At 46.9% G+C, this 21003-nt stretch overlaps 1 protein-coding gene across 1 annotated transcript in view; it reads right to left on the bottom strand.

Moving 5' to 3' along the window:
• Nucleotides 1–21003, bottom strand: part of SFXN5 (sideroflexin 5) — a 71209-nt gene that overhangs the window by 32046 nt on the left and 18160 nt on the right. The window contains 7 exon segments of the mRNA XM_048943665.1: nucleotides 1545–1635; nucleotides 11462–11527; nucleotides 12396–12452; nucleotides 12866–12919; nucleotides 17833–17858; nucleotides 18958–19012; nucleotides 19779–19805. Coding sequence (XP_048799622.1) covers nucleotides 1545–1635; nucleotides 11462–11527; nucleotides 12396–12452; nucleotides 12866–12919; nucleotides 17833–17858; nucleotides 18958–19012; nucleotides 19779–19805 — 376 coding nt within the window.

Below are 21003 nucleotides of genomic sequence, written 5' to 3'. Positions count from 1 at the left end.
TTGCTTGATGGGTTAATATTCGCTAATTAATCTCAACTCATGTCATATAACAAATGTCTAATTTTTGGAGGGTGGTGGGTGGGTGAGCCCTATATGAACGCAGCTCCCTGCAATCAAGGATGATTTGTGGTGACAAATGCTCCTTACACTCGAGAAGAAGAGGAACATACACACACGCACACTCTGTCTCTCTAATATTCTAACTACTGGACCACTCTTCCCATCTATCAAACTATCTGTGTTACCAACCCTTCAGCTCACCAAGCCACAGTAAAAAAGACACCAAGTGTTTCATTTAAAGCAAATTTAGTGCCCTGTTCTTTCTTGCTTTCTTTTTTTTTTTTTCCCAACAAAACTGCACCAGAAGAGATGCTCTGTGCTGCAAAGGTGGACTCGACGGTCCTTCTAGGTCACTTCCAACTCAGGTTACTCTATGATTCAATTAAAGGTAGGTTTCATGAAGGTTTCAAATAGAAGGGGAAATGAGAAATAATTAAATACATGGATAGACGATGTGATTTTCAGAATTTAGAAAAAAAAATGTGGCAATAGAAGCTAGAAATGACCTCTGAGAAAGCAGGCAGTGTTGATTGGAAAGTGGGTTCAGACACAAAAGCAGCTGTCTGCCCTAACCCTCTGTGCACCTCTTTTCATAGGACAAGGGGAAACTAAAAGAGGGGAGATTTAAACCAGACCTAAGAAAAACATTTCTTTCAGTAAGGGCTGTGAGGCACTGGTTGCTCAGAGAGGTGGTGGTGCCCCATCCCTGGAGACAGCCAAGGTCAGGCAGGATGGGGCTGTGAGCATGTGATGGAGCTGTGGGTGTCCCTGTTCATTGCAAGGAATGGGACCAGATGGCCTTTAAAGGTCCCTCCCAACACAAACTGTTATGTTATTGGTGGAGTAGAGTCACCATCCCTGGAGGTGCTCAATAACTGTGGAGATGTGGCATTGGTCAGTGGGCACAGTGGGATGGGTTGGGCTTGGGGATCTTGGTGCTCTTTTCCCAACCTTAATGACTCGGTGATTCTCTGATTCTCAGGGAAGCTGCTTAATCCTGTGTGCAGTGGAACAAGAGCCTAACATCAGCTTCTGTTTTTCATGTAGAAAAAGCTAACTTTTGCCCTTTGGCTGCAGGCTGGCAGTTCAGAAGCAATGGGCAGGCATATCTTAATTAAGGAGTTTGCCCAGGTCTGCAAATAGGTAACTCAGAGCTTTCAAAGCCACCAAAACAGCAATTAGCAGGAGGATTCCTGATGTCCTGACACATAATGAAGCACGACAGTACACAAATAAAAGAACTAGAGAATTAATTATGGGCTAACCTAAACAAATTAATTGTGGGCTCTCAATCAATGCTGACACGGATGCAACCTGCTGCTCACGACACCTTGGGATGCAGAGCCCACAACTTCCTGTGTGCATCTCTGACTCAGACCCAACCTGAGTTGTGCTCCATCCATCCCCCATGGATCCATTCCCCATCAGCAGTTTTTACCCACAGTCAGGGTATGAAAATACAGAGAAAAGGAGTGATTTCTTACCAACAGCGGGGAATGGCACAAACCTCTGGATCAAGAGACGAGTGGCTGGGGTAAACTTGTTTGCTCTCTGTACCAGAACATTAAGGCCCACCTTAGAACACAAGAAGAAAAAAGAACAGAAAAACAGCAACATTTAGAATGACAGAATCATAGAACACCCCGAGTTGGAAGGGACCCACAAGGATCATCGAGTCCAACTCCTGGTTCCATACAGCACCACCCAAAAAACAACTAGAACTTAGCTAGGAAGAGCAGGACAGGTGCCACAGCTTGCAGACAGCAGCAGAACCCTACACAGAGATGGATTGGGCCCCTCTCTATGCCCAGAATCACAGAATGGCTTGGGTTGGAAGGGACCCCAAGGATCATCAAGTTCCAACCCACAGGCAGGGCCACCAACTTCCATACCTAATACTAGTCCAGGCTGCCCAGGGCCCCATCCAACCTGGCCTTGAACACCTCCAGGGATGGAGCATCTACAGCCTCTCTGGGCAGCCTGTTCCAGCACCTCACCACTCCATTCTTCTTTTGGGAACTACATCCCATTGCTGTAGGGTTCTGTTGCGTTGGGTTCAACCCTTGATGGGTTTTAAGCCATTTGCAAGCAAAAGACAGCCAGGAAACCACTGCGTTGCTTTCATGGAACTGCTCCTCACTGCACTTTATGCAATTCAGCAGCATTTTCCAGCAAACTTTCCCATCTGCTGGCTTTTCCACCTAGTCCTTGCCCAGTTGTATTGCTCCAACACAACTCATCCCTCCTCCTGTGGCCGTGCACAACACATCGCTTCACTCCCATCAAATATTTGGGCTACAAAGGAGCTATTAATAGGAGCAAGAGATAGTAGGCAGCTCATTATAACCACAGATCTTTTTTTGGGTGCCTCCTCCAGCACGTGTGTGATGCAGATCTCTCCAGTTTCACAAAGGATCTAAGTCACAGAGACTGTTTCACAGCTCTGCGGTCAGATACTGGTGATAGTTGGAGCAATCCCATCAAAATTAAGTTTTGATCAGGAATTGGGTCATTCACCAAACCAACCCATTAGCAGGGAATGGCTCCAGCCTTCAAATTAGTTCCCCCCACGATGTTTTTCTCTTTCAAAGAAACAAACACGCAGACAAAATCCAACTGTCCCCAACCGGGGAATTTTCGGACGAAAATGCAAAAAGTTGTGAGCAACGCTCGGCCAAAACGTTTTCAGCCAAAAAATGCAGCAAAATTAAATTAAAATAAAAAAAAAAAAAAATCAGCCAAAGCCAAAAATCTGCCAACAAATAGTGATTTGGGGCAGAACATATTTTGCAAGCTGCTACATTATACATGCATCCGCAGCGCATCTCGTCTCTTTGTAGGCTGCGAGGAAGATGTGGAGAAGCACAACTGCTGGGCAAGCCCTGTATAGGCAGTGTTGGATCCCAGGACCCATAAAGCATTTCCAGAGCCCCATGAAACCACTGCTGAGACCCCAAAGGAAACCTTCCCTCCTGATCCCAAAGAGCCGGAGCGTTTCCTCTTATTCCTGCCATGAATAAAGGGCTTCATCTCCATCTTCTTCCCTCTCAAAAACGACCGATTGCTGTTTTCTTACATTATCCAAGTTTGGGGATTTGTAGAATTGAACATTCTTCCAAACATTCATCTGAAAAAAAGTGTGCCTGTAAAAGTGAAGCTACAACGGCCCCCAGCACGGTGCTGCCCCACAGACCGAGTATTTATAGCCTGCAGACAGTTCATCTGCGGAGATGACAAACCGTGTTGGGTTTCCAGCCTCTGCTCGTAGGTTTGATGGAAGGATTTGAACGTGAAGTGGAAGAGCAGCAGCTCTGGAAACAGAAAAGATGCAGCCGAGCCCTGGAGCGACGCTGCTGTGAGGCTGGTGGTAATAAAAAGCATTTTACTTTCAGATTCAATTTGGTGCTGCAGACGAACTCGCTCCTCCACTTACAGCAACCACCCCGCTGTGAATACGAAATTAAACATTGCTACAGATTTGAATCCAATCTCCCGAATTCCCAACACGAGGACCAGGTTTAAAGGACTAATGAGGGTTTGTTTTTTACAGTTTTGCAATGACTCGAGTCGACCTGTGAACTTCTTCTTGCAGATCATGGAGAGGGACAGCAGCATGAGGGCAGGAGAACATCCAGCCCTGAAATGGAGCTCCTCCACCAGCAAGAAGCCAATGGCTTTAAATCCTAGGGCTGGCCAAAGAACACCGACTGCGGAGTCAAATTCATCACTGGAGCTAAGAAAACAACCGCGGGAGTATTATTATCCTCACCCTGCCCACAGTCTGAGTCACAGAGCTGGGATCCACAACGCTGTGCTGTGCAAACACGCAACGGAGTCAGGTGGGATTCATCAGAGCGAATGTGGTACCTCCAGATGGGCTCGCTTTGCAGTCCAGCCCTGAGAAACGTGCCTTTTTTCAGGGTGTTTATTCACCACCCAAGATAGACATTTGTGTGCTCACACAGAACACCCCTAGCGGTGCCCATTCAGCTCTGCTGACTGTGAAAGGAGCCCAGGGACTGAGCTGGGATGGAAATACCCACGGTGGTGATGTCCAAACTCAGGCCCAATGAGTGCTCCTTGTTGCAGCTGTGATCTCTGAGCACGGCTTTTAAATAGGAGTTTCACTGTAGAACTGATTCAGGATATTCCCATGATGCAACCCAGACTAGGGGACGGATCCAGCTTTTTTAGATTGCGCCTTCTTTGAGGTTTCATTCTACACAGCCCATCAGCTCGGATGACAGTGCATCCTGATGAGCTGGGGAAGCTGGGTTTTGGGGATGTTGAACTCCTGCACCATGAAACCAGGGTTGGTGGAGTGGGAGACTGTGCGTAATCAGCTACCGAGAGATTCCCTTTTCTTCTCCCTTTCTCTTTCTTTTCCTTCCTGCCCTAAAAAGTTCTGACTTCATATCCACTACAATATGAATTTGAAAAGCGTGGAAAATGCAAGACCAACACCAAAAAAATCCCTTTTTCATTCTAAAAAATTCAACTTTTTACTTTATGACTGCTAATATTTTTGAAGCCTGAGGAGCGGCTTTTCAATTCCTCACGTCGGCAATGACTGACTCACTTGATGGAGCTCCAACCCTACCCCCCCCTTAAGCCAGAGCAGTAAACACATCAGTGGATCACTCAAAAAGAAGTGATTTTGCATCATTTTGACAGCAAATTTTTTTTACCAAACAGAAGAAGTCCCACAAAGAAGGCAGACATGAGTTGGAAGATGCTGATGAGATGGGTCTCTACACTTCACTGTGTGGGTTAGGGCTCCACTGATGCAAGGGATTCGGCTTTCACAAAATCATAGAATCCATAGAGTTGGAAGGACCATCCAGTCCAACTTTCCTGCAATGAACAGGGACACCCTTCCCAGGTTTCAGCAGCATATGGGCCATAGCACGCTGAATACCACAGTTTGAGCTGGTTCAGGTGACTTAAAGAGTCGGTTTGGAAGCAGGGAATGGCTCGAAGGAAGCTTCTTCTTCAGCCCCAAAATCACCAGATTGCTGAATTTAAACACCACAGCACTAATTGGATCTGATGAGCCCCATCCAGCTAAACTAAAGAAAAGAGCATTAGGAAAAGGAAGGAAAAAAATCATTCATTAGGGCTGAGAGGTGAAGATGGAGGCAGAGAGATGGGAAACTGGGCCGTTTACCAACTGGAGCTTTACCAAGCCAAGGAGAACAGAATGGAGGAGCGCAGGGAAGGGAAAGCAGAAATGAACTAAGTGGAGAAAGAAGTTGGAGAGAAACAAGAGCAAGGCAAGAAAGTAATGCTGGTCAGACCCAAAACGATAGCAGAAGGGATAAGGGCAGTAGCCCCACAGTTGGGCACGTCAGTGGAAGAAAATGGCACAACGATTTGATAGGCGATAAGGAGCAAAGAGGAGAACAACAGCTCCCATGCCCAAGGCCTGAATCTGCATCTGAGAGCAGTGTCCCAGTGCACCACGAGCTCTGGCAGCTCAGTGCCACACTCACTGCCCTGGGGACACTGTTTTATGCCCACTGCCCCGTGGGGCAGAGCCTTTCCCATCTCCATAGCCCTCCTTTGGATGCTCTCCCTGGACTCCCTCCAGCTCTGTGCTTTCCATGCCGCACACAGTGGCCGGCAGCCCCACGGCGGTGGGTGGCCCACAACCTGATTACGGCCATCACACCCCATTCGCAGGCTGTCAATGCAGCTGCTCTGCACGGCTCACAAACAATTATCAGGAAGAGGGAGTTGGGATTAGAAAAATCCACAGGGGCACCTTCACCTGGAGAGGGAGGCGAAAAATGGTGTCGGTGCGTGCGCGAGTTCAGCGCGCCATGGGGAGGAGAGCAAATGGCCAGTTATGGTGCGAGCAGGAGAGCGTGGGTGCTCCGGACCACCAAGGGACCACTCAGGCCAACAGGTGTTCCTGTCCACTCTGAACTGGGAAAATAAATTAAGATCCTGTTCTTTTTCATCTTGTGAATTCTCTAAGGGTATTGAGTCAGTCCAACTCTAATTTATCTCACTGATGCCTTAGATTGACCCTTCTAGTTTGGGATAAATATCCTGTCTGCAAGCATCACACAGCTCTTCTCTTTTTCCTTCTTCCTCCTTCTCACTTCTCTCATTTCTCATTTCACTTCTCTCTCCTCTCCTCTCCTCTCCTCTCCTCTCCTCTCCTCTCCTCTCCTCTCCTCTCCTCTCCTCTCCTCTCCTCTCCTCTCCTCTCCTCTCCTCTCCTCTCCAAGAACAGAGCTGCCGTACATAAATGCACCCTTTCCCCCATTATTCTCACTCCATGGTGTTACAATATTTTTATATCTGCATATTTCAGCAAACATTCCCTGGGAACAGCAGAGCTGTACAGTTTGCTGAGCTGTGGGAGCCTGGGCTGCAAGGCCAGCTACTGCCAAAAGCTGGCTGTGACACAGCCACCACGATGCTAATATTGTTTTACAGCTATAATCCTAGGCTTGAATCGTCTTCACCTCTCAGCTTCCTTCAGAGAAGGCAAATAAGATCTTTCTGCTGAATTCCTCCATGGCTTGAGAATATCTTAGGTTACAATGGATGTTTTCAAGACAAAGCACATTTTGATTTTGTGAGATGCTGACTTTTTCTATGGGGAAAAAGACCTGCTTGGTCTGAAAATATCATTTTTGCAACGTCCATTTGTCCAAAAACAAGCTCTGCTTTAAGCTGATCTCTTAGATGCACACAAGGCTTGGCTTTGCAGATTAAACTCCTGTACCATTTTTTTTTTTCCTTTTTTACAACTAAATATAAACCTAGGAGCTCCATTTTTTATGTAACATTTCTGCTCGACCAATTGTGACCACTTGGGTTATGATTTATGAAACCCATGGAAATAAAACCCAAAATCTCCAAGACAAATTACCATGCTTGAAAAACTCAGGAAGCACAACTGAAACCTACAGTAACTATGAGAGCACCCAGGAAGCATTCCCAGGAGTGAGGGCTCTATTAGGAGCTCCATACATCCATCAGCTCTGGTCTTCCCAGTGTGCAGGTTCAGATGTGAGCCCAGACAGACAGCAGAGCATTTTCATACAGCTCTGCAGAAAGCTGCTGTTTCTTTACCAACAAGCAAGATGTGTTTTCTTAGAAGTAACATCACTAAGGAGAAAACTGCCCTAGGATGACCTCCAAGATGCCTGAATGGGGAGAAGTGATTTCTTGCTGCAATAGTGGGAATTTGAATCCTGGAGCACCTCTGGTTGAGTCCCTGCTCTGAAGAACTCCATCCATCAGAACTGATACCAGGTCACTGGGCTGCATTCCCCCACCCTGAAGCAGAGTTGATAAGTGAGGCCATCCTGCTGGATGCACCAAGCCAAGCAGCATTCACTCCATTTCTACCTGCAGGGACAGGAAGAGTGACAAGCAACCAGAAGAGACACAACATGAGGGACAAAGCTCAGTTGGCACAGTGGGGGATGATTCATAGTCCAAAGCCAGTATTTAGGGTCAGAAAGCATGGTGGTCTTTCTGTATCAACACTTTTAAGAGTACAGTGGATCAGTCCATGAAGAGCAGCTTTAAACACCCTCCTGGCCTCCAAGGCCAGCCATCAATACCAGCACTGGGCACTGAGGTTATTAATGGGTTATCAATCACCTGATTTTTTAACCCAAGGTTAGCTAGTAAGGTAAACCAAAAGGAAACATTCATGCCCTGCTTAGCTGGCCTTAAGTTACACTAGGGGAGGGTTCGTGTTTAATATTAGGAGAGATTTCTCCAGCAGAGTGGTCAGAGCATGGAGATGTGGCACTGAGAGACCTGGTCAGTGGGCATGGTGGGGATGGGCTGGGGTTGGACTTGGGGATCTTTTGCAACACTGATGATTCTGTGATGTTTCAAGCACACAGACCAACACAAAGGCAGAGCCTGGTGGCTGTGGTTACATGCCACTGCAGCTCTGGTTTTATACCAAAGACAAAACACCTACTTTTGTTCTGAACCTAGCTCAGGTTGCTAAGCAAGAACAACACATTTCTCTTTGTATTGACAAGACCTGAGCCCACAAACAATCCTAAACATTCTCTTAATAAAAGCCATCTATAATGTTGCATAAGCTGGCATACTTCAAGGAAGGAATCTGGCCACGTTTTTAATGGGGACAAACCCCACTTGTTCTTCTGTCCCAAAGATGACAGATCTCAGACCAACGCTTTCATTTCCTCTTTCATGTCAGGTGCTGATGGGGAGCAGTGTGTCACTGGTAGAAAGGAACACCATATACAACAAGCAAAAACATCAGAGGTGGAGGAGATTTGGCACATTGGTTCCTCCATCTCCTTGCTCTTGGCCAATCTTCAGGTCCTTCCTTCTGAGGTCAGCTCTAGCCTTGTCTCAAGCTATACTGTACTGGAGAAGAAATAAAATTCTGGCATAGATTCCTTTGCCCAGAGCTATTCTGTGAATCAGGCTGGGAGTAGAACCAAAGAACTGTAGAATGGTTTGGGTTGGAAGGGACCTCAAAGATCATCTGGTTCCAACCTTCCTGTCACAAGCTGGTTGCCAACCACTAGATGAGGTGGAAGGAAAAGAAATATTGAAAAAAAGAAATACTGAAAGTTACTGAAAAAATATGTAATATATCCCATATTAATGCATAGTAAATAAATATTAATTCCTCTAAAATTCCTCATCCCAAAGGACTGCACAGCAGCAGTCCCAGATCTAGAGCCGGATCTATGCTGCTTCTCTGCAACGGACATTTCTCATTTCTCTCAAATGAGAAAGGAATAATGTTACTTGCAAAGGTTTGCTGAGACTTCTAGTTTAATTGCAAGAAGTATAAAGCCAAAATCTGCTCTTCCATCCACGTGAGAAAGCCGTTTGTTTGTCCCTCTCTGGGAAGCAGCATCACAACCCAGCTGATCTGTCACTTCCCCAGCCTCCTCCCTGCATCGCTTGCCAACTGCAAACATGGAAGGGGCCTGCTTTAATTAATACCGGGTCTCAGCAGACCACTGGAGGCAGTGGCACTTGTTTTCAGGTCATCTGGTCCTAATAGGCTCACACTGGGAGGTGATTTATTGCTAACTGACAGCAGACACCGGTTAATGAGGGCTGAGGCCTTAGAATCCGACATAATGAAACTCGAGGCTGCTGCTAAATTATTTGTCATCACCATTTAAAAGAAAAAACCAAACCAAAAAAGAAAACAAAACCAACAACCTCTTGAGGAGCTGCTGGTTATTAATCCAGATATTTACAACATAAAAATCACTCCCTGCCTGCAGGATTTTCTCCAGGCGGCTCTGAGCCAGCAATAGGGGATTTCTGCCTTGCTCCTGTCCCCAAGGGCTTGTCTGTTCAGGGACCTCAGTGTGTGCAGACTTTGCCTTCTTTTTGCAAGTGTCCACTTTCAGTGCACCCCAAGCACCACGGCTGACCCCACGCTGAAGCCAACAGACCTGCACACATCAGGAAGGAGGAAGCAGCCTTAAAGCTGCTGCCTTTCACTGCTCCCTCAGATGCAAGGAGAGCTGCCACCTCCCCATAGCAACACTGCACCCCTCAGATCTACAAATAACTACCTGGTTGTGCATGTCCCTATTCATTGCAAGGCGGTCGGACTAAAGGAGCTTTAAAGGTCCCTTCCAACTCTAAGGATTCTATGATTCTATGCCATACCATGCAATACTCTCTGCAGGCATCAAGTGCCTTCCATAGAAGTCCACTGCAGCATGGCATCTCCCATCAGCAATGCCAAGTGGCCCACGTGCCACTAGTGGTGACAGCCACCCTGCAGAGCCTGCAGGCCACTGCTGGTTGGATGCAATTCCTTTATCCCCCAGGTCTTTGGGAAGCTTTTCATGCTGTTTCAGAGGATCACTTTCTCCCACTGGTGGTTCCCTGAAGTGCTTCAGCTCCTTTGCAAATCAGCACAAGAGGAATGAGAGCCATCCCACCATGGTCAGCTCTGCTCTTGGCCCAAGCAGTTTCCTTATGGAGCCCACCAGCTCTGTGGGGTGACAAAACTCTGCTGATATCACTTCTCTCTGCCTCCTGCCCTCTGTCTATGGGGTTACAAAGTATGGAAGCTCATTCCAACAGAAGGCTGGTCAGTGTGCACAGGTTAATTCTAGGAGAGGCAGCCAGTGAGCAAGCCAAGCCAACACCATGGAAAACCATCTTACTCCCATCTACATAATCCTTCTAACCATCACCAGCTGGCTCTGTAGAAACACTCTGTAAAGAAATCTTAACAAGCCCACACAGCCTTTTGCCCCAAAATGAATTAGGGAACCCAAGCAGTGTGGTAGGCAGGCTGAGTGCTGACTGCCCAGGGCACAGTCTGTTGGCAGAAAGAATGCCTGCAGGAGGCTTAAGAGAGAGACAAAAAGTTTGGGCCACAGTAAAAATAAAAATTAAAAAAATACAAAATATCTTTACGGATCTTTAAGGTTGGATATCAGGAAAGATTTCTTCTCCAAAAGAGCCATCAAGAGCTGGCACAGCTGCCCAGGCAGTGGTGGGTCACTGTTTGTGGAGACGTCCAAGAACCGTGGTGATGTGACACTTGGGGATGTGGTCAGTGGGCATGGTGGGGTTTGGGCTGGACTTGATGGTCTTTCAGGTCTTTTCCAAACTTCATGATTCTATGATTCTTTTAACTCAAGGTGCTGAGCCACCAGGGGACAATCTTCAAAGCCTGACTGCTCAGATCAGCTATCACACTGCTACTCTGCAGCCTCACCATCACACTTCTTGGCATTTCAGCCTGGACTGGGCTAATTCACCAGTATCTTAATGCAGAATCATAGAATGGCCAGGCTTGGAAGGGACCTCAAGGATCATGAAGCTCCAAGCCCCTGCCACACACAGGGCCACCAACCTCCACATTTCATAGCAGCCCAGGCTGCCCAGGGCCGCATCCAACCTGGCCTTGAACACCTCCAGGGATGGACGGGGCATCACAGCCTCTCTGGGCAGCTGTTCCAGCACCTCACTGCTCTCTCTGTCAAGAACTTCCCCCTCACATCCAACCTCAATCTTCCTTCCCTCAACTTCAAACCATTTCCCCTCGTCCTGCTGTTATCTACCCTTTCAAAGAGATGATTCCCCTCCTGTTTGCAGGCTCCCTGCATGCGTAGATAATTTGAGTTCACCCAGCAGCAAAGCAACAGCACAGAGACCCAAGCAGAGCACAGTGCAGGACATGCTGGCAGCAATCAGTGGCAGAAGTCTCCTTCTGTTGAAAAGCTTGGGCATGCATGGACAGAGACTCCTCATGGTTAAAATATTTTCTCGTTGTTTAGACTGAGCTGTGTCAATTAAAATCTAAACATGCTTGGCAATTCAAAGAAACATCTCAAAAGCACTGCAGTGCTGCTGGAAGGGAGCAGTTACTTCGTAGTGTAATACATAAAGCGTTACCCACTGCTATTGAGACAGCACTTATGACAGCTCCCAAGTAGCCCTGGATGAACTTGGACGTCGGAGAAGGCTTTGGAAAGAAAAACAAAACATATTTTCAATAAACAAACTTCTGGTTATTAAAATGCAACTGAGCTGTTTTTGTTGTTTGGGGGTACTTTTTCTTTTTGTATTTTCTTTAAACCAGAGACAGGTTTAATTTTGTCATATTGTTCTGTGACACACGGTCTGTCATCTAGCAGCAGCAAGCCCAAGGAAAAACGTAACCTCATGAACAAGGTTAAAGGGAATGGAAAATTAATTGGCATCACAAATTGTAATAATAGCAGCTTAAAGAATATGTGAAAGAAATTCAGTAAGTGGAAAAAAAATAGAAAAAAAAACCAACATTGCTATTCTTATACACATGCAGTGAACCCCAAACTCTCCTTATCAAACATTTGTCCTTGAAATGCTATCACAGTGAGTCGGATGGTTTCCATCTCAGATTCCTCTTGTGAGCTCCCACATCCCCACAAGACACGAATCAACACTGAGGAAGGGGAAGAGAGCAGGGCCAGCATGATGCCTGGGCTGCATACTGAACGTCCTCATGACACAGAAGGGTGACCAGGGAGCCTTCCTTTGCTATCCAAACACCCAAACAGACATTGCTTCATGCTCATTTACACACCCAATTTAATTCCTACTGATTAAACCCCACCCTGGCTCAGTGTGAAGGCACTGAGCATTGCTCCTGAGCTTCGAGTGATTTCGAGATCCTTGAGCCATTCACAGCCACAACAAAACGGAAGTCTCTACAGAAGAATGGCCAAGCTACAAATTCAACACAGTGCCTACTCTGCAGTTTCTATTAACAGCCAAGAGACAAGACTTATGTTTCCATGTCAAAACAGAGCTAGCACGCAGCGCACGCCGCATATGCTGGGTCTCCTCACCTTTGTCGCATTGCGGTTTGCATAGTTGACGCACGCATTGTGGCTCTGATTCAACCACTACAGAGGAAATAAAAAGAGAGAGATGTAAACGTAACCTTGCAGAAAATCAGGTCTACAAACACGGGAATGCCATCTCTGTTTGGATCCATCTGTGATTTGCCACATCTTTGTACAAGCTCTTGCATGCACCGACCCTTAGAGCTGAGATAGAAATGCATGCAGCTTTCACCAGCACTCCATCCACACAGAAGCATGTGCATAAGTACTTGATCGTGAAAATAAGCAACTAGATCTAAAAACAAACTTTAAGGCCATGGTATAAAGCAATTTTAAAGCTAAAAAGCCATAATCTCCCCCTAACGTGCCACAAAGCTGCATGCACCAGGCTGTCCTGAAGACACAAGTCAAGGCTGCTTTCCTTTGCATGACATCCCCCACCCACTCAGCACACAGAGGCAGATGAGCCTTACCTGCCAAAACACAGTGGATGCTATCGTCTGGTTGGGCAGAAGAAGACCAACAACCTGCAAGAGAAGAGATTAGTGTTAACATACACATGGTTTGTTGATGCTCTGCTAGGCAAGAAAACAGCAAGCATAGTTCTATTGCCTCTAATAAGATATGTCCATGTGTGAGCTTTATTTCATGGTGAGTGGCCAGAGCACAACCAGGAACAAGCAGGTGAGGGAACAGAATCACCCAGGAAAGCAATGAGGTTTGAACATCTGAAGACAGGAGTGCCACCCAGAAGCATGCGTGCTCCTGTTTTGGAGCCACCTGTTTTGTTCAAAGAGAACTGCTGATCTGAGCCTGTATGTATGCACTGTCCACATGGCACTGCCAGCATCCTTGGGATGCCTCAAAATACCATTCAGGCTCATTCCTGCAATTCTTCAGAGAATCCATCTCTTGCAGAGGATGCAGTGCTGCCAGAATCCTTCCTGCTCTGTTTGACGACAGCCTGTTCCCCTCAAGGGTAAAAAAAACTGAAAAAGCATAGAGCCATAAAGGTTGGAAAAGAGCTCTGAGATCCCCAACCCCAACTCAACCCATCCCCACCATGCCCATGACTACATTCCTCAGTGCCACGTCACCATGGTTCATGATGCTGACTCCACTTCCTCCTCAGGCAGCCTCTTCCAGTGCCTGATGGCTCTTTTGGAGAAGAAACGTTTCCTAATGTCCAACCTGAACTTTCACTGGGGCATCTTGAGTCCTGGGCACACTGCTGGCTCGTGTTCAGCCAAGTGTTGACCAACTGACCCAGATCCCTTTTCCTCCATGCAGCTTTCAGGCACGCTGCCCTGAGCCTGTAGTGATGCATGGAGGAGAGGGAAGGAAAGCAAAGGGGCTCCCAGCAATAAACCCAATGAGAGGGGACAGGAGTTCCTGGGTAAGAAGCAGGTAAGAAGGGAACTAGGGAAACCTCACTGTGAAGGAGTGGGGCTTCGTAACACCACTGTCATTTTCTCTCTTCCCTCTATCTTCTGATAGTTTATGAAGGTGCTCTTCACAGCACGAATTCACATTTGCATCTTCACGAAGAGTATAAAGACTGAACAACTTTTAATTCCAAACGTGTTGATTTTTGGGCTGCTTGGGTATCAACGTGGTCTGAAATGTCTCTGGGGCAGCTGGGCAAGAAGACTCCAAGTTCACCCAATGCTCACAGACCATCTCAGCACCTCTTCCTTTATGGTTGTTCCCAGCAATGCCGAGAAGAATGCAAACTTCTCCATTGGAGCACAAGCACTGCCACAAGATGAGGAGAGCTCAATCCAGCCCCATACACCTGCAGCAACAGCAGCTGAAGAGGAGCCAATCCCCACGCTCGACGACATCGAAGAGAAATAACAACAAACAGAGGGGCAGCAGGGCTGCGAGGCCGCTTTCATTTACATCTTTCCTCTCTTTCCTTCCTCCAGCTCTTCCTCCTCCAGCCTTTCTCCAAGTTGCAGCCGCTCGGGGCGCTGGCTGAAGGCCAAGACGTGCGAGTCCCACCGATTCGCCACCCCCATTGACGATGAGGATCTTGTTAATTGCACTGCTGTCGGTCAGAGCCAAATGAACTCAACAGGTGCGACCCCATCCTCATCCCAAAACCACCCAGTGCCCCACGGGGACCAGGGAAGCTTCGAGGAGGAAGAAGGAGACAAGCAGCCCCCGCAGCAGCAGCAGTCAGAGCGCGAGAGGGAGGGAGAGAAGGGAGGGGGAAATAAATAAATAAAAGAGCACCCAAAATCTGTATGACTGAAAGAGGCACGTTTAAATGCAAACTCTCCATATGTGCAAGAGTCTGTCAAGAAATGTACAGTTTCACTTTTAATTACTGTCAGGGGAAAAAATAACTAAGAAGGAAAACAAAATATATATTAAAAAAAAAAAAAAGGGGGAAAAAAAAAAAAAAGCTTCTAAGCACTAGAAAAGTACCAGCTAACAAAATTTAATTGCCTATCAGGTGCGAACAGCCCTTTGTTGCTGCAGACCAGGGCTGCAGGCACTTTCCAGACGTCTGTCGGCTCTCATGTCTGCAGTGGAGTTCTCATTTTGCAGCCTCGAGCCCTGCTCTATTTGCCTGTCACCTGCAATGGACACGAGGCTCTGCTCCAGGTGTTCCCCAGTCCCAACAAGGCTCCTCATCTGAATCCCAGAGGACAAAGGAGCGGGGTTGCAAATTTCACCCATCCGTTTGGTATGGAGTTGTCTGAAACGACAGTCAGAGGACTTGGATACCGGACCAGGAGCTTTCAGAACGCAGCCAAAAAGTGTAGAGCCTTAACAGTGGTGAGTACAAAAAAAATGGGGAGCCTGAAAAAATGGTGAGCTCCAAAAAGTGGCAAATCTAAAAGATGACAAACCCAAAGAGCATGAACCAAAAAACTGGCAAGTTCAAAGAACCCAAAGACAGCAAACCCCAAAGACAAGGTGCCCAAAAGACCATGAACCCAAAAAGTGGTGAGTTCAAAGAAGAACCCAAACACAGCGAAGCCCAAAAATCACGAGCCCAAAAGACAATGAACCCTGAAGATGATGAACCCAAAAAGTGGTGACCCAAAGAAGTAGAACCCAAAGATAGCGAACCCCAAAGACGATGAGCCCAAAAGACAATGAACCTCAAAGATGGTGAACCTAAAAAGCAGTGAGCCTAAATAAGGAGAACCCAAAGACAGTGAACCCCAAAGACAACATGCCCAAAAGACCGTGAACCCAAAAGGTGGTGAGTTCAAAGAACTCAAAAACAGTGAGTCTAAAAGATGGCGAGCCCAAAACACAACAAACCCTGAACATGGGGAACTCAAAGGAGAACCAAAAGGCAGCAAACCCCAAAGATGAGGAGCCCCCAAAAAGACCGTGAACCCAAAAAAACCTGTCAACTCTCAAAAAACAGAACCCAAAAGATCCATAAGCCCCCAAAAAAGGAAAACCCCCCAAAATTGTGAACCACAAAAAACCTTGAACCCCTGAAACAACATGAACACAAAAGGGCCGTGAGTCCTGCCCACGAGCTGGATCTGCTGGCAATATGGCTGGCTCTTCCAGCCCAATGAGTGCTCACCAAAAATGAAATGTTTTACCCTGTTTTCATATGTCTGGAGGAAATGATGTGCCCAAATGGTGCTGGGCTGGATAACCTAAGCTTCGACAAACCTCACTCATTGGCTGGGAGCACGAAGCAAAGAAGAGAGAAACCTATGGAAGGTGAAAAGGTGGATGAAAGTTGAACCATGCACACAGCCCTAGAAATGATGGAGGTGGAAGCAAAAGATCGTAGTTCCCTGGCTCCAGGCTCTGCCCAAGGGATGCACACACAGCCACAGGATTTGGCTTTGGCAGAGCTGCTTAATCCAGAAAAGAAATGATTATTATCACCAGGCTTTAATCCCAGGCGAGCGCTCGCCGCAGGCACCCCGAGCCTCTCTTGAGGAAATCCCATCCCCCTATGCTGAAGGCAAGGCTCAAACTGTTTTTATGCTAGAGCAGGCTGCCAATTTTGTCACTAAATTTCACAGATCGATTGGCATAAATGTTACATTTTAATTTTAACATTTGAAACGTTTGGTTTCTCTTTTTTTTTTTTTCCCCTTCCTTTTTTTTTTTTCTTTCTTTTTTTTTTTTTTAAATGACAAGAGGTTCCAGTTTATCCTTTACAGCTAGCGAAATTGGGCTCATCTGACAGCTCTCGGCTCCTCTGACAGCTCTGGATTGGGGCCGATTTCATTGTCAATTTGAGCGTTAACTCATTTTTGTTTAACCTTTTCCTTTAAAATGCCCCATACAGAGTTACCGCCGCCACGCTGCACATGACAACAAATAGCAACAGCCGTGCTGGGGGCTGCTTTCTGCCTTCAGCTCCCAGCCACCCCGTTGCCACCAGTCGGGAAGGGATCGTTACTGCTCCATAAGCATCACGCCACAGTCCACTGGGTTTAGGAGATTAAATTGAGCAGCTTTTCATGCAATCATAGAATAATTAACGTTGGAAAAGACCTCTACGATCAAGTGCAAACTTCAACCCGTCACCATCACGCCAACCAAATCACGTCCCCAAAGGCCACACCTACAACCCGATCTATTGCACGGGAGTTGGACTGGATGGCCTTCAAAGGCCCCTTCCAAATGGTTCTATGACCTCCACGGTTCTTGGACACCTCCAGGGACAGTGACTTCCTGGGCAGCCTGCTCCCAATGCCACACAGCTCTTTCAGAGAAGAATTTTTTCCTAATACCCAACCTGACCCTCCGTGGCACAACTTGCTCTTTCCGTGGTTATAATAAGGCGGATGCGGTAGGGTGAGGGAAGAGCTGGAGGTGGAAGGACCAAGCTGGATTTGCTCAGCCTTTTGGCACCAGCTTGTGTGGTTTTGGACAAAGCCTCGCACCCCAGTTTCCCCGTTCACAAAGTGGGGTTAATTAATATTTGCTGCTCTGAAGACAAGGAATGCAGAGTTATCTCCGTTCTGGCTTTGGCTGTCTACAGCACCCAAATGCTTACAAATTTCACAGTAACAAAATGAAGAACACCCTCAGCACGAAGCCCTTGCTGTTTTAATTAATGAAGACAAGGAAATGAGACGCTGGCCTCCAGCTCCCTGCGCTTGCCACGGCTGGGAAGTGACTCGCAAAATGTGCAAATGGCATAAATGCCCCCAAAGACAGATCCACGAGCTGCAGAAGGCAGTGTGAGCTCCTCCCAGTCTTCCCTTTCCCCGCTGGAAACACAAAGATGAGGATGTTGCAGAAAGCAGCAGGAGGATGCTGCTGAATGGACGGCCGGCCCGGAGCACACATGGCACAGGTAGATGATGGGGAAGGCGTGAAGCTGGTGTGAATCTGCAGCAAGGCAGCAAGGTGCAGCTTGGAGAATTGTGCGTGAGTGTTAAAAAATGCATTCTCTGTTACTCACAACCAAAGCACAGAGGGACAGTAAAATACTTACAATGGGTGTTCCAAAGGGAATGTAACCTATTAGGAAAATTAAGAAAAAAAGAGAGATTCATGCATTCTAACACGTCATTTTGGGCTGCAAAAGGCATCAAGCCTAATAAATCTAACAGTGCTATGGGTTCAGGGTACAAGGCACACCTAGCGACTGTTTTAATCACAGGTATCACAGAATGGCCTGGGTTGAAAAGGACCACAAGGAGCATCCAGTTCCAACCCTCCTGCTATGTGCTGGGTGGCCAACCAGCAGACCAGGCTGCCCAGAGCCACATCCAGCCTGGCCTTGAATGCCTCCAGGGATGGGGTATAAGCTAGAGCTTTCTGCCCTAGAGAAGGCTTTACCCCAAATCTTGTTAAGCACCACAGAAATCAAAGGCTTCACATTTTTCCTCTGCTAAGATTGCCAATTTCTGTGCTAATTATAACCCATCTCTATGACTTCTACCGGAAGGTCTCAGCACTTTGTCAGTGTTACTGAATTACACACCTCATGGATCCAATTCACAGTCAGAAGGGGCAGTGACCCATGAGGACAAAACATTTGTCTAAAAATACTGAATAAGGCAGCAGAGGAGTGGGTCCTGGGCTTTTTGTCCCCATGCTTCACCCTCAAACTCAACCTTTTTCAAAGAAAAAGAACAAAACCCACCAGCCCCATTCTTTTCCCCTCTGCTTCGGCTGCTTTATCCAGTGAAGACGCTCCCTGTGCACCCTACTAATGGAATGGATCCTAAGGAGTTGGTCCTATCCCTCCTATAAAAGAGGGATGCAACCCCTCCCACAGCTCCCAGAGTTTGGGGAAAGGACCAAAGCTGCACTCAAACCCTCAAGTTTGGCTGTTTACTAGAGAGTTAAAATCATCGTTATGGTAATGGATACCAGAAAGGATAGCATCTTGACAAGGAGTGGGAAATATTAAGTACTAGACCTCAGGCAGGTATTGAGGGTCCCAAATCAGCTTGATTTCTAAGGGATTTGGGTGCTTGGACTACTTCCAGCATCTGGTTTAAATGCTTCAAGATATAACACCAAAAAAGAAAAAGAAAAGGAGGAAAAAAAGACACAGTTTTGTACAAATTCCCACTGAAATTAACGACTGCTTGAGTAGGACATACTGTACCTGACATTCTGAAAGGCATGAAGATGGTCTCGTTTGTGTCAGGATGGATGATGGCCTGCAAAATAATCAGCAAACAGCCATAGTGAGGGCAGAGTAACAGCGTAGGAATGCTGGAGCTGTGCAAGGATATCGCCTCTACTGCTTCCAAGAGCTGTCCCAACCCCCTCCTGCTGCCTCAAATCCCCTCCTCCTGTCCCACACCTCCTCCTATTGCTGTCTTCCCATCTCCTTAAGTAATAAGGTAGGAGATGATACGGAAATTTAGCCTGAAATACAGAAATGTTGCTTCAGAATGTGGCTGAGGTGGGATAAAAAGCGTGCAGGTGTGAACAGCACCATGGGGATCCATCCACATGAAATTCTCTAGCAGGTTCATCCCTTGTGTCTGTATCTCCTTGGCCAACCCCATGGCCACGGACAGCTCAAATTCAATGGAAAACCTAATTCTGCTCTACCAATGAGGGCAATGAAGCTGCAATTTTACCATTTTTTTGTTACAAAGAGGTCAGATTCACCAGCATGAGTCTACAGGAGGAGGTATGCCACAGTCAGAAAAACTACCAAACTATTCCTGAAGGACAAGAAAGCTCTTGATTAGACAGGAGGAAGAAAATGAAGGTGTCAAAATATAGAAATACAGTGAAAAGATAAAAAATAAAAATAAAAATCAGACTCTTGGGTGGCAGCACTCGCTGCATTTACATGTCTGCAATAAAGGAAACCAGCAACTGGCAGCTAGGAATGGATAGGACAGCATCACTCAGCAAAAAGGGAGAAAGCAGCAGCCCCGAGCAGGCAGGACATAGAAAAAAGCACATTACCTGCTTTATTTTTTGAGCTCCCCACAGCTAGAAAAACAAAAGAGAGCATAACAGTTAGCAAAGGCTTTCCCAAGTCTCACACCAACTCCCAAATATTCCTCACTGGGGGCTGCCTTGAAGCTGCAGCAGGAAATTTTCAGGACTGTCCTGGACTGAAAGTGCTTTTACAGACTGAGCTCTTTCCAATTTGAGTGGCCAGCAAGGTGCTGGGTTGAAAAGTTATGCTTTGTACATTGGACAGTAGGAAAGAACAGCAGCCACAAGCTTTAACAAACCAGAGATTGTCTTACTGACTGCAACTGGGCATCAAAACACTTCAAATCTGGCTCAGACAGCTGAGATCTTTGGGCACCAAGGAATAACAGAAGCTGAAGAGCGTGCATGATTACAGATAGAGGTGATGGAGAGGGGACCACTAACACTGCATGGCTTATGGTTATCTGGAAGAAAAACATCCCCATTTTCACAGAATCACAGAATTGAAGAATCAGAGTCACAGAACGGCTTAGGTTGGAAGGACTTCAATGAGTTCCAAGCCTTGATGCAGACAGCGTTGTCAACCACTAAAACAGGCACCAGATGATGCTGCTCACAGCCTCATCCAACCTGGCCCTTGAGTATCTCCGTGGATGGAGCATCCATAACATCTCTGGGCAGAGAAGATGCACGTGAGATGTATATTTAGGTATCAACATACATGTTCAAAACATGTACTGATGGACAAACAAAACAGGACTCACATAAAATATCCAAACAGTTAAACTGCCCTTCCTATTAAAAGCTGTTCTACCTTCCAGCCACGGCCAGGCTTTGGCTCCCAGCCACTGGTGCTGCTCCTCTGTCTGACAGCCTTCAGAGCTGTCTGCTGGCATTCTTCACACAGGTACCCGGAGCTGCTAAACCCCCCTTTAACCTTCACTTAAAGGAAAAAATAGAACAGCAGAGCTAGGAGCCTGGCTGCCTCCTTGGCCAGGCACATTTGCCAATCTTTTAACCACCCTCGTGGCTCTTTTAGCTCTTTCCAATTTGTCAACATCCTCTTAAAACGAGGACGCCAGAAAGCAGACAAATCATTCCAACAACAGTTGTGCCAGTGCCAGGCCTAGGGGAGGCTAACCTGACGAGATCTGCTCTTGCAGTGGATGGATCCAAAGATAGCAAGAGCTCTTCTGCTCAGAGAGCTTGCGCTCCTCCATTGCCCGATGCAGAGATCCAGGCATTCATG

The sequence above is a fragment of the Lagopus muta genome, chromosome 4 (genome assembly GCF_023343835.1).
Source record: "Lagopus muta isolate bLagMut1 chromosome 4, bLagMut1 primary, whole genome shotgun sequence".
Taxonomy (NCBI): domain Eukaryota; kingdom Metazoa; phylum Chordata; class Aves; order Galliformes; family Phasianidae; genus Lagopus; species Lagopus muta.
Note: the sequence above shows the minus strand (reverse complement) of the source record. Positions and strands in the feature narration are given on the sequence as shown.